The 14,713-nt window shown below is 18.0% G+C and overlaps 2 protein-coding genes across 2 annotated transcripts; one reads left to right on the plus strand and one right to left on the minus strand.

Annotated features, from left to right (window-relative positions):
- Positions 1-4,557: 4,557 nt before the first annotated feature.
- RAP1 (rhoptry-associated protein 1, putative) lies at positions 4,558-8,121 on the plus strand (the record flags this gene model as incomplete). The annotated part of the gene is made up of 1 exon (XM_028671816.1): positions 4,558-8,121. The coding sequence occupies one exon, from the start codon at positions 4,558-4,560 to the stop codon at positions 8,119-8,121; it is 3,564 nt and encodes a 1,187-aa protein (XP_028528431.1).
- Positions 8,122-12,990: 4,869 nt separating this feature from the next.
- Positions 12,991-13,494, minus strand: PGAL8A_00282100 (conserved Plasmodium protein, unknown function; the record flags this gene model as incomplete). Its single annotated transcript, XM_028671817.1, has 2 exons — positions 12,991-13,062; positions 13,195-13,494. The coding sequence occupies 2 exons, from the start codon at positions 13,492-13,494 to the stop codon at positions 12,991-12,993; spliced, it is 372 nt and encodes a 123-aa protein (XP_028528432.1).
- Positions 13,495-14,713: the final 1,219 nt, after the last annotated feature.

Consider the following 14,713-nt stretch of genomic DNA (forward strand, 5'->3'; position numbering starts at 1 on the left):
ATTTTTTTCTAATTAATGAAATAAACTTTTTATAATACTATTCCTTTTTTATTATATTAGAGTCTATTATTTAGAGATGTATTATTTTTTAAAACAAAATATCAAATCTTTTACATTTGAAAGATTTATGAATTTTTAATATTAATAAAATAAAAAAATACAATATATAATAAAAAAACTGAGATCATTTTTAAAGCATATATAAATAATTTTGTCTACATTTTTTTTCCAAAAAAAAAAATATATAATTTCATAATATTTCAAATATGATAAAACTGAAAAATACTAACAAAAACAAGTGTGTATGTATTAAATAATTAAAATAGACTAATTTAATAATTTCTCAAAATATAACATACAAAGAATTATTTAAGTAATCAAATTTGTAACGTTACATATTTTGAAGAATTAAAAAACATTTTCTTCTTTTAATTTTTATTACATATGAAATTACATATAGGAAAATTTTTTTAATTCAATGAATATAAGTACTTTATTAAATTAATATGAAAAAAATAAATAAATGAAAAACTATACGAAAAAAAGTAAAAAAATAAAAAATACTTCCGAATTCATTAAAATGTGTGCAATATATTTTGGCCAAATATTTTTTTTTTTTTATTAAAGAATACTAAGTGAACAATTAATAAAAAATTATTAAGTTATTTTTATATATATTATTAATTAATGTATTTTAACAAAGAAAAAATTCAAATATTTTAGTTTTACACTGATATACATACCGAATTAAAAAAATGTAAAAAAACAATTTTAAGATAAATTTTCTTTTTAGTATTTTTCTTAAAAGTTACCTTCATTGAAAATATTAGAGAACATTTTAAGATATATAACATGATGATTTTAGAATATTTCATTTATTATTTTGGGATGAAAAAGATAAAATAGCCATTATTATTTAAAATATTCTAGAATTTCCATGTTGTTTTCATAGCATATAGTGTTATTACATTTAGATAAATATAATAATTTAATGGGAAAAACGAAGATAAAATTTACATGTATTCTGAAAACATTTACACGTTTAACGTCCATAAATGTTTTTTTAAGTTATTTTTTTTTTTCTTTTACTTTTTTCTTTTTTTTTTTTTTTTTGTTTCCACTTAACATCCTTTAACTTTTTTGTTAACATTATTATTTTAGTTTATTTTTATATAATAATTTCTATTACTTTCTTTCTAATTTTTTTTATTAAATCTTACAAATATAAGTATTTTTCTTAGATCATAATTTTTATTAAAAAATTAATATTAAGTGAAAGTTTTAAGAACTATATCTAACTATACTAAAAAAAAATAATTTTTTTTTTATTTTTTTTAAATCTGTTTTCATCTATTTTTATTTTTTTGAAAAATGTTTGTATGATAAAAAAAAAAAAAAAAATAAATAAATAAATAAAAAATAAAAATAAAATGATATACTAAAACTAATTAATACATAAACAAAGAAAAGAGATATGTATCTATTATTATATGGTATATAATAATGTTGACATTAGTGTGTTTAATTAAAATACACCTATTATGTATATTTTAACGCAAAAAAAAAAAAAAAAAATTCTAATATTAAAATTTAAACTGTATATATCTCATGGAATTAATATTTCAAATATAATATTTCACATTAGAAATATCTATACATATCCTTTTTTTTTTTTTTTAGATTTATGAATTTTAAGTGTAAACATACTACTTTATATTTCAATATTCAAAGAGTTAAAGTAAAATAACTATTAAAAATATGATACTTTTATAATAAAAAACATAAATTTATATACTATAATAAAGCATTTATTAGATGGTATTTCATTTAATTAATATAAATAATTTTCAATTATTTTTTAATACTACCAAAAAAAAGTTAAATTCTTTAAATAATGTTTAGGAAATACATATTTAAATTATGTAAAATATTTTAATGATTCTTTTTATTCACAAAAATATATTGATTTAAAATAAAAATATATACTATACATGCCACAAGATAATTATCCACAAATTAAATATAAATAAAATATTTAAGAAAATTTTTTTAAAAAATTTTTGCTTATACAATTTTTATAAAAACGAGATATATAAAATTATTAAAGAAGATAAATTAAGAAAATTTTGTACATAAAAAATTATTTTTATAGGTGAAATATATTATTGGGATAATAACAATATATAAGTAGTTTTTACTGAAATAAGTATACCTTTTTTTCATATTGTTTAAGTTCATGAAAAGTATATTGAATACAAAAATTTTATTTATAACAACAAAAAACTACGGTGTAATAATAAAAATGTTCAATATAGGAAAGATTATTTACTTTAATAATTAATTACTCATGTAAGATAAAATATCACAGTATATATGAAAAAGAATAAAAAGAATCGATATAATTTTATTTCAATAATTCTCTTCATAAAATAAATTTATTTTTTATGTATAATTATTTGTATGTATGTATATTTTTAACATATGAAATATAGAATTTAATAGTTAATGAAAAAATTAAATATTAATAAAAAAAGATATAATACTTTTTTCCATAAATGTATCTTAATATATCATAAATAAATAATGAATACTTTCGTTTTAAAGTATTTGTATTGCTATAGATTTTTTTTTTCTTTTAATTATTATATAAAGAAATGAAGTTTGTTTTTTCCAAAACATACATGAAATACTTCCTTATAAAAATAACAATTAAAAGCTAATGTTATTTTTTATATTTAGTCTATTAATATATAAAGAAAAAATAAAGTAAAATAAAATCAAATCAAATCAAGAATTAAATAATTTATTAAAATGTAATTAATATTTAAAGAACATTAATAATTTGCTAATAATTATTTTGTTATAAAATATTTAGATTTGTACAAAAGAAATTGAATAAATGAATTATAAGTTATGTATTATATAAAAAAAAATAATTTTATTTTACATCATTATGATTTAAAATTTTAAAATGGAATATGATATATTTTTTATATTAATTTTTAGGAAGGATTTAACATTGATTATTTTATAGTAAGTATTTTTTTAATAACATTTTAAAAATATTTATTTAAATAATTCTGTATTTATTTTTATACACATTTATCAGTTTTTTTTTTTTTTTTTTTTTTTTTTTTTTTTTTTTTTTTTTTTTTTTTTTTTTTTTTTTTGTTATATAATGTAATTACAACACATATTTTTCAAAATAATCTATACATTTTAACATACGAAAAAATTTTCATAATTCTTTTAATAATATTTAAGAATCTTTAATTAATTTTAAGAAGATATTTTAAAGATATGGAGTAAATTAAATTAACAGTGGTATTTTAAATATTCATTTAAAATTTTTTTAATACATAATTTTGAAAAAGGTAATAGTTTTTATAATATTAAAAAAATTCAAATTATAGGAAATCATAAAATGATATCAATGTATTATAAATAATTAATACTTTTTTTTCACATTTGAAAATTTTTAGGCAATTATTTATTATAAAATATTTTATTTAATTTTTTTTTTTTTTATAATTTTAATTTACTCAAAATAAAAAATGTAACATAATTTATCATTTCTTTACAATTGCTAAAATTGTTTTGTTATCATCATTTTAGAAAAATATATATTATATCGTAATTCTAATAAAAAATGATATATTAAAAAAAATAACTTTATCAAAATAGTATGCACTTAATAGCATAAGAATGTAGATGAAAACAAATTAAAAAGGATCGTTATAGAATATATAAAAAAAAAAATTAATAAATTTTCTTACACTTCTAAATTGTATAGGTTAATATTGTAGTAAATAATAAAATAATCACTTATGAAAAAAAAATTTATAATGATAGTTATCTTTAAAAAAAAAAAGATGCATTTTTTAATTGTCTTTAGTGCTTTGAAAAGAGTATGTATTCAAATTTCCTATTATTTTTTAAGAAAGCACTTAGGAAAAAATTTAAATAATTAAAAAAGAAAAAATTATATTAAATAATACTCTTAATGAAAATATTAATGTGATATCAACGCACATATTTTATTAAAAGTGCACTTAATAGCACAATTATACTAATTCAAACAAATATTTTATTCTCAAAAGAAAAATAAAAAAGATTCTTATGTATATATATATATGTATATATATATATATATATATATATATATATGTATATATATATATAAACATATATAAATATATATATATATACATATATATATGTATATATACATATATATATATATACTTATACAATTTATAATATTTTCTTAATATAATTCATTTAAATTAATAAATAATTTATGCAAAATTAATGAAAAAATATGTGCAGATTATGAAATATAATGTAATTTTTTTAAAAACTTAAACAAGTAATGAGTTATAATTTTTTTTTAAAATATAATAAAAAAAATTGTAAAAGCTTGTATGTGTATTTATTTATTTTGATATTTAAGTATTCTAAAGGATATGATTAATTTTTATTCTTTAGTCTTTACATATTATAAGATTTAAAATTTTATGTACATAAAATTTTTAGACAATTTTTTATTTAGATAAAATGATTTTTTACATAAGATACATTGTTATATTTTTTCATTTAATTTACCATAATTTGGTTAATAGTATAAATATAAATCAAGAAAAAAAATTAACAAATGATAATATTTTTACTGATAAATTTCAACTTGACAAAAATTCATGGAATACTGTAAATAATAAATTTAATTTAAATGATTTATCAGAACATTCTCTAGTTGAATCATTTTTAGAGAGTGGCAATCAACCAAGTGAAGGATCAAATGAAGGTGAACCAGGTAAATCTAAAAGGAGAAAATCACGAAAAAAGAAACTAGTTCCTATTGTCGTTGGAGGTGCAACCTCTGCAGATAATCCAAATCCAGATCCTAATTATAACCCTGTAGCAAGCGCAAAAGATTTATATGATTCTGAATACAGTACGGATGATAATGGAAATGAAACGCAAGGAACACAAGGAACAGAAGGAACACAGGGAACACAAGGAGCAGAAGGAACAGAAGGAGCAGAAGGAACAGAAGGAACAGAAAGAACACAAGGAACAGAAGGAACAGAAGGAACAGAAGGAGCAGAAAGAACAGAAGGAGCAGAAGGAACAGAAGGAACAGAAGGAACAGAAGGAACAGAAGGAACAGAAGGAACAGAAGGAACAGAAGGAACAGAAAGAACAGAAGGAACAGAAGGAACAGAAGGAACAGAAGGAACAGAAGGAGCAGAAGGAACAGAAGGAACAGAAGGAACAGAAGGAGCAGAAAGAACAGAAGGAACAGAAGGAGCAGAAAGAACACAAGGAGCAGAAGGAACAGAAGGAACAGAAGGAACAGAAGGAGCAGAAAGAACACAAGGAGCAGAAGGAACACAAGGAGCAGAAAGAACACAAGGAGCAGAAGGAACACAAGGAGCAGAAGGAACAGACGAAAATATGTATGGTTCACAAGCTAGTGGAAATGTTGATTTAAGTACTAGCAATCCAGATAATAAAGAGCAACGTACAAATCCTAAAAGTGAAGATGATATGTATGGACCTTGGAAATTTTTACTTGATAATGAAAATGCAAAAGGTGAAAGTAGTATGGGAGGTAATATTGGACAGCCATCCATAAAACACGATTCTTATAATCCATTTGAAGAACCTCAAGGTGAAAGGCAGCATGAACCTCCAAAGACAGGTGCAGAGCAACAAGCTTCATATAATCCATTTGAAGAACCTCCAGAGACAGGTGCAAGACAACAAGCTTCATATAATCCATTTGAAGAACCTCCAGAGACAGGTGCAAGACAACATGCTGCATATAATCCATTTGAAGAATCTCAAGATCATTTGGAGCTTGAACCTCCAAAGAGAATAATACAATCACATGATTCTTATAACCCATTTGAAGAATCTCAAGATCATTTGGAGCTTGAACCTCCAAAGAGAATAATACAATCACATGCTTCTTATAACCCATTTGAAGAAGCTGACGGTAGCGTAATACAACATAAACCTGTAATTAAAACTTATGCAAAAGGTGAATACAATCCATTTACGGACGAAATTAGTGATGGAACATTTCCTGATTATAGTGATAAGGAGCAACCTACGACTCCAGGATTATTAAAAACACATGATGATGAATATAACCCATTTACTATTCCAAGTAATACTGGACCATATACCATTTATGATCCAAAGAAAATGATGTCTCATAAGGGTTTTGGATCCGAACCAACAGGTCAAGATGATGGAATGGGATTTGGAGGAGAAGGTGCATATCATCCAAGTGTTTTAACAAGACAACAACCTATATGGGGTCCAAATTTTGCAAATACACATAAAATGACTGGAGCATACATGGACTCAGGTAGAAGCTCTCCTTATGAAGATGATGTGTATAGTGTGACGGATATAATTGATGCACGAGCTAAAACAATAGAGGATAAATATAATAAAATATTAGATGAAGAGTTTAAGACAAAAGATGAAGAAGGTGGAGAAAAGAATAAAAGTAGATTAGCTGCATTTCTTAATAGAATAAATCCATTTAAGAAATCACCTGATTCAAGTAAAACTGCTAAACCTGATAAATCTAATAAACCTGATAAATCTAATAAACCTGATAAATCTAAAAAATCAGATAAATCTGATAAACCTGATAAATCTGATAAACCTGATAAACAAGATGATCAACTTTCCAAAAATATAAAATTTACAGATGACTTAATTTTGGATAAGCAAACTGTAATGAGAGATCAAGAAATTCCAAATAAATATGAATCAGGTGTAAAAACCCATTTATTTAGTTGCCCAGAAAAAAAATTTTTATTTGATAATTTACATTCCATAATGGATCAATTAGAAATTTTTAGAAATTATGAAGAATCAGCAAGAGATAGTATGGAAAATACAAATCAATGCTTTAAAGATTTAGGAATTTATGATAGTAAATTAAGTAATATAGTTACGGGTCAAGGATCTATGGTTGGTACTTTTGGTATACATGATTTGGATAGTTCTATATTTCAAAGAGATCTTATCAAGTATGCTCCAGGTGTTGATTATATTACATTGGCAGATAGATTAACCGTAACAAAAGAAGAAGCAAAGAATTTTGACGGTTTGAATTTTTGCTTATTAAATCCAAGTAAGTTAGCCATACTACTTAAAAATAAAGATTTAAAAGATGCAGTTGGAAAAGGTAGTAGAAATTATAATGCTAACTATAAAAAATATATGGAAAAATCAATAACATGTTATATTGAATCTTTAATATATGACAATGATGAAGAACAACCAGAAAATATACAAAAATTACTTTCTGTTGTAACGCAAAAATTACACTTAATTCAAGTTGGATTAAGTTTTAGTAACAAGAGAATGGTTACAAGAATATTTAATAAAATTAAAAAAGATTTCAATTTAACTATTCATAAAATACGTATACTTAGAGATAATATGGAAATTATATCATTTCATCTTAGAGAAATTGCAACAAGGGATTTGTGTAACAACTTTGTGAGAGATAACGATTACTTCAGAGCAATGGGAGAAATGATTGCAAATGTAAGAACTTATGTTCAATTATATAATTCATGTATTTCAAATGTAAGTGTTTACAATAGCGTTATAGGAAAAATTCATGATAGAATGAAAATGTTAATGAAAATTATTCCAAGAAATAATATACTGAAAGATTTTCATTTTAATGCTCTCTTAAATAAAGGAAAGAAGAAGGGAAAATCAAAAAAATCTAAACCTGATAAATATGAAGATGCTTCTGTAAAATCATTTGCTCATGCTCAGCTAGAAAGAGGAACTATGCCTCAAATTATTAATGACTTCTTTGAATCTAAAAAAAAAGAATTATCATCAGTTCTATCTAAAATGAAAATGGAGTTAATTGCACATTCAGATGATTTAGATGCATCACTACCTATAGAGAACAAAAGCAAAAATGGAAAAAAAGTTCAAAAAATTATAAAGAAATATAAAGGAATTATAAAGAAATTTTTCAATCAAATTCGTCAAGATTATGCTAAATTAATATTAATTCGATATGAAGGTCACCTAAATAGAAATTACCTATTATTTGAACGTCTACTTTAATTCTTGATTAGCAGATAATTTTTTTACCTAAATATATGTAATTGAAATTCTAAGATAATGATTATTTAAATTAAGAAGATTTTACTTGAATAAATTTTTATAAAATAATTTTCGAAAAAAAACTGAATCATTATATTATTTTTGACATTTTTACTTATGAAAGACTGTATTGTATTGTATTTATAGTAGCATCTTTCATTTTTAAACCTTTTTTAAATGTGGTTTTTTTTTTTTTTTTTTTTTGTTTTTAATTTTTTAGTATATTGTAAGTTCATTTATATATATATATGGATTAATAAATATATACATGATTAACTAATAAAAATATTTGTAGGTAGGTAGGTACATTGTTAATTTAAATACTATTTATAAGTATTTTATTTTAATTTTTTTTGTAAATTTTTATGGAATTTTTTTTTATGTTCTATAAATATAATTACAATGTATTTAAGTATATAATTCGTACTTTTTATAAACAATTGTTTCTATAAAATTTTTTGTTACACCAAATCAATATTACATATTTGAATAGCTTTTTAAAAAGTAAATTATATTTTTTAACTTATATATATTATATTTTATTTTACTTTTTTAATACAAAATAAAAAATTTTTGTTACCTTATTTTTACAATTTTTGGTATACATGTATATTTGTATATAATATATTTATTTGTATAATTATATATAGAAATTTTTATAAGGAAAAAAAAATAATAATTTCACAACAAATTTTAATATTTAAGTTTTTTTTTTTTTTTTTTTTTTTTTTTTTTGTTGTTGTTGTTGTTGTATAAATTATGACTTTTTTCTGATAAACAATTGAAAAAAAAAATTCATGAGGTATTTATAATGTATTTATTTTTATATAATGAATTAGAAAAAGAAAAAAGAAAAATAATATTATGAACTGCTTTAACTATAGTTTTTTTATTAATAACAATTTTTTATTTGCTAAAAATATGAATTACTCAATGTAATTTTATAATATAGAAGAAATAATTAATTTAAATAAATCTTCATTGTAATATCTAATAAAAAAAATTATATCTATTAGAAAAATTACAATAATATATAGTATTAAGAGTGTATATATAATAAAAAATGTTATTTAAAGACATTAAATTTTTTTACTAGAAGGAAATGACAATTATATAATTATTTTTATAAAAATTACGTTAAATTTTATTTTAAAAATATTTAAATTCGTTATTTATTATAAAATTATATGATTTTACTTTACGAAAAAAAATAAATTATAATTAAGATATATATATATATATATATATATATATATATATTATATATATAGATTATTTCTGAAACTGTGTCTTACTAAAATAAATTTATACACTGCATTTTTAATTTGCTAAAAAAAAAATTATAAAATCATAGTAATAATTATTATATTTCATAAATATTTTAAATAAATAAAAAAACTATTTAATATCTAAAATTTTTTTTTTCTCTTTAATTTGAATAAATTAACAAAAAGTAATTTATAATAAAATTTTGTCTAACTTAACTAAGAAATTTCACTAACTTAAAATTTCTAGAATGTTAATATAATTTCTAAACAAATAGAAAAAATATATTAATATAAAATAAAGTAATAATGGTATATCATATATTATTAAGAAAAAAAAAAACATTGTATAATTCAGTAAAAATGAATTTTATATTAATCTTTTAAAAATGAAATGTAAAAATATTTTCAGAAAAAATTGATATTTTTTGAAGAATGATCTTATATTTTAATAAATAATAGATTTACTCATGTTTAGAATATTTCTTTTTGTAATATAATAGTAGTCTTTCTATTTTTCTTAATTATTTTATTTTCATTACCTAATTCTTTTTATTATAAATAAGTATTTCCATACCTTTTTATTGTTCTTCTATAGTTTATATAATAAATAAAAATATTTTAATATTAAAATATTATAATATACAAAAAATTATTAAAATAGTGAATATTATTTTTTTGTGTTAAAAAAAACATATTAATTTTTGTTTTTATATTTATAGTTTTTATAGTTTTATCAACGTATATATTAATAATCCTTGTTATAACTATTATATTTATTATTTCTATATTTACAAAAAATTATATCCTTCTTTTATTTCATTTATATTTAACAATAGGAATTTTAACTATAAATTTTATTCTTATATAAATTATTTTAACTAAATTGCACTTTTTATAAATAAGTACTGGTTAAAATATATTTTATTAATTTTATTCATACAATTTCACTTAAAGAAATAATGTAAAATTAGTATATTTTTTTTTTTAGATAATTATTATATAATGTCTCTTCATTTAAAACATAAATTTTTATAATAAAAGATTATTTATTTTTTATACTAAAAGAACAATATAATTAAAGTTATATAATTTCTTAAATTAATAAAGACGATTTATTTATGCATTTTTAATGTGAAAATAATACTTTAGGTTTTTTTTTTTATTCCTTTTTTTTTTCTATATATTTTTTTTTTTAATATTAAAATAAGTTTCAATTTATTCAGAACATTCCTACTTATATATATATATATAAAAACTTTTTTCTTTTATTTATTACATGATAAAAATTCACTATAATTATACTTACATATATGAAATTTTTTCGATAGAATAGTTATTATTAATCATTTTATTTGTGTAACGTTTTTTTTTTTCTTAATAAGGTAAAGTTATTTTATGAATAACTATGAATACTATTTTGTTTAAAATTTTTTAAACAAAAGAAGCTATATTCTTAAAAATTGTGTAAAATTTTAAGAAAAAAAAAAAAAATAAAAATAATGAATATTTAACTTAATAAAAATAACAATATTAAAATATGTAATTTTTATAATTCAATTTTTTATATAAAATACTATATGAAGGAGATATAACAAAACTGTATATGTTGTTCTTTATTATGAATAAAATTTTATATAGTAATTAAAAGTTTTTTTTCTTTTATGAATATAAAAATTTATATGTAAATAATGTTATTTATTAATAATCCTTTAAATGCTATATTTTTTAAAATTTTAATAATTAAATTTTCCTTTCATGGGAGAATTTTTTTGCTTTATTATTAGAATATCTCTGACTTTTATGCAGTAGTTTTTTCTTAATTTTTTTTTTTAATATATACAATTTTTCAATAAAATTTATTCTTTTATTTCAATTAAATAATTATAAAAAATAAAAAAGTTATTTTTATGATATGATAGAAATAAAATAGTTAAAATCTTAAACATTTTATATATTTAAACTTTATAAAGTATATATTTTTTTTCTATTCTAATTTTAAAAGAAAAAAAAAGTATAAATAAATGTATATATGTATATTTTTTTTCTAATTAAAGTATATTTTAAAATTATAAGTATTCATAAAAAATTTTATAGTGTGTTTTTTTTTAATGGTAGCAAATGAAATATGAATTTTTAATTTTTATTCAAAATTATGAAATCAAAACATTGAGTATTAATAAATTTATACATGTTAAATAATTTAGCTTGCTAAGTATAATATGTTTAAAAAAATGTTGAATAACCTCAATATTTATCTTTTAATTTAATAATAATAATTTTTTTTTTTTTTTCTTCATTGTCTGTATTTTTAAAAAAAAATTTTCTTTATATGAATTTTTGTTTCTTTTAATGCAAAGGAATGCAGTTGTTATTACATGAAATTAACATAAAAAAAAAAAAATATATATCCTAAATAATATATTACTATTTTTAATATATATATTCATACACTTATTCCAATATTTTATAAATAAATGTAATTTTTTTTTCATGTTCATAAGGAAAATCTTTTATTTTTTACTTAACTATGAAGTATTTTATAATTGTCTTTTTAATATATATAAAAATGTTATTTTAATTTGATTCTATACTCTATTTATTTAAATATTTTATATAAATTTTCTTTAAAAAAAAAAGAATAAAAATAAAAAATTTCATATACTATTTATATATTTATTTTTATTTCAAGAAGTCTAATTTTTTTACCAAAAATAAAACTAGCTTTTATGTTAAAAGATTTGAATATGCGTAAATAATTCTTTAAATAAATTTCATCATTTTGTATGTTTTTAACAAATAGTAAAATTAAATTATGCAATAAGAAAATGAATGAATTTTAAATAGTTTTAAAATATATTTATACATTCTTAAGGTTTTTTTTTTTTTTTTTTTCCACATGACATGTTATCTTTATAAAAATAATAAATAATTATCACACTCTTTTTTATTGTTTTAATATTCCTTTTATATTTCATACAACCATTTATTTTCATAATTCATATACTTTTTTTTTTTTTTTTTTTTGATTTTGTTTGTATTATCATTTAGTATAAATATAGGCCCTTTTATTTTTAATTTTTAGAAATACATTTTAATAAATTTTATATTATTAACATATTGCATATATATTTTTTATAAAAAGAATAAGTATCTACATAAATATAGATATAATTTATTAGATTTATTTATAATACAAATACTGTAATGAAATTTTAAAAATTTTTGTTCTTAATATAAATAATATTGAACATAAGGAATCTTTTAAATTTTAAAATAAATTTTCTTCATATTAGAAATAACTGTAATTTTAAATAGATTAATATTATTATAATTGTTTTACTTATTTAATCCTTTTTTTCTGTGTTATATTTATGTTAAAAATATACAAAAACTAAAATTGAAACAGACATAAAATTCTTAAATTCAAAATTAATAACTTGAAAATAATTAAAAATTTTTTTTTTTAAAAACATATATATATAATTATGTTATAATATTATAATTTATTATTGCGAATTTTTTTTATATTCAAAAATTATTTATAGGTTAAATAATAATAATTTTATTTGCCTGTTTTCAGCCTTTTTCTAATTTTTCTAACAGAACGACAATCAGGACGTGCTCCATTGTTAGCCTAAGAAAAATGAAGTATCATAATAGAAAATATAATTTTTTTTTTAAAAATAATTAAATTCATATAATGTATATAATAAAATTATAAGTATGTTGTAAAATGTATTACAAAAAATTCAAATAAAAACATTACCTTTTTAGGATATCTAGCACCAGGGCTCCTGTTCCAAAAGCATAATACTTCTTCCTTTTTTTTATTTAGAAACTTTTTATCAATTAAAAATTCACTATTAAAAAAAAAAGAGAAAGAATGATTTTTAATTTCATTCTCTTTTCTTATATTTAAGTTGCTACAAATAAAGTCACTCTTTCTAACATTCTTTTCGTAATTTTCTACTATGCAAGATTTTTTTATTTTCATATCTGCTATTAGCATATTCTTAAAAAAAAAATTATTAGATATAAACTTTCTCAAGTATGCAATTTTATTCATTTTGTAAAAAAAAAAAAAAAAAAAAAAAAATACCTTAATTAAATATATAATTTTATATGATTATACTTTTATCATTTTTGAGAATTTTAGATAAAATATATCAAGTATATATAATTATATTGATTTTTTATATATTTTAATAAAGTATCGTTGTATAATTAAAAACATAATATATATATCTATTTTATACTCATATTTTACGTTTAATTTATTTGTAATTTAATTTATAATGTTTGAAAATTTTCAATATATTTTCATTTACACAATTTATTTTATAATATTAATTGTTAAAATATTTATTCCATGAACTATAATTATTAAAAAAAAAAATAATTTTACAAAATAAGAAAAAAAGAAGATTGATTCTTAATTATTTTTCTCTTAATTACATAAAAAAAAAAAAAAAAAAAAATTGTTAATCTATAATTCTTAAAATAAGTGTAAAGTTCTGTTATTTTTTAATAAAATACTAATAATGTTCAATAACTTTTCTTCATATAAAATTAACATAAAAATATAATTTCATATTTTTTCTTTATATCCTTTTTATATATATTTATTTGTATTTTACAAGAAGCATAAAAAATATAACTTTAAGAATATTTTTTAGTTTAAATTCAAGAGTACAAAATATATACAAACAAAATATTTAATTCTTTTGTTCATATAGGGTAATTTATTATAAAAAGGAACTTAATATGATAATAATAAGAAATATTTTAATGCCATAATAAAAGTATAAATGTTGATTTTATTTTATAAATTGTGAGTTACTTTAATACCTATGTATTTTTATTACTAAAAATTATTATATAGTTTTGTTTGATTTATGAGTGTAACTTATAAATATATTTGTAAAAAAAAAAAAAAAAAATAGTTTTAAAAATATAAAATTTTTAATCATTTAAATATAACTTCGTTATCAAATTATATATATAATTAAATATATACTAATAAAAACAACTACAATAATGATGACAGTGGTATAATAGCAATAAATACAATAACATTTAATTTATAGGACCATGCTCATTTCATGTGTATTTAAATAAAGCTCTTATATAGTTTAAATAAATATAAATTAAATAAGTTTTTCAATATTATTATATTATAAAATTCATTTTTTTAATAATAAATTAATAAAATAAAATAAAGAATACAAAAATTAAAAGTCAAATTTTGTATATTTTTTCTTTTTTTTTTTTTTTTTTTTTTTTTT

This window comes from Plasmodium gallinaceum (genome assembly GCF_900005855.1).
Source record: "Plasmodium gallinaceum strain 8A genome assembly, contig: PGAL8A_v1_87, whole genome shotgun sequence".
NCBI lineage: Eukaryota > Apicomplexa > Aconoidasida > Haemosporida > Plasmodiidae > Plasmodium > Plasmodium gallinaceum.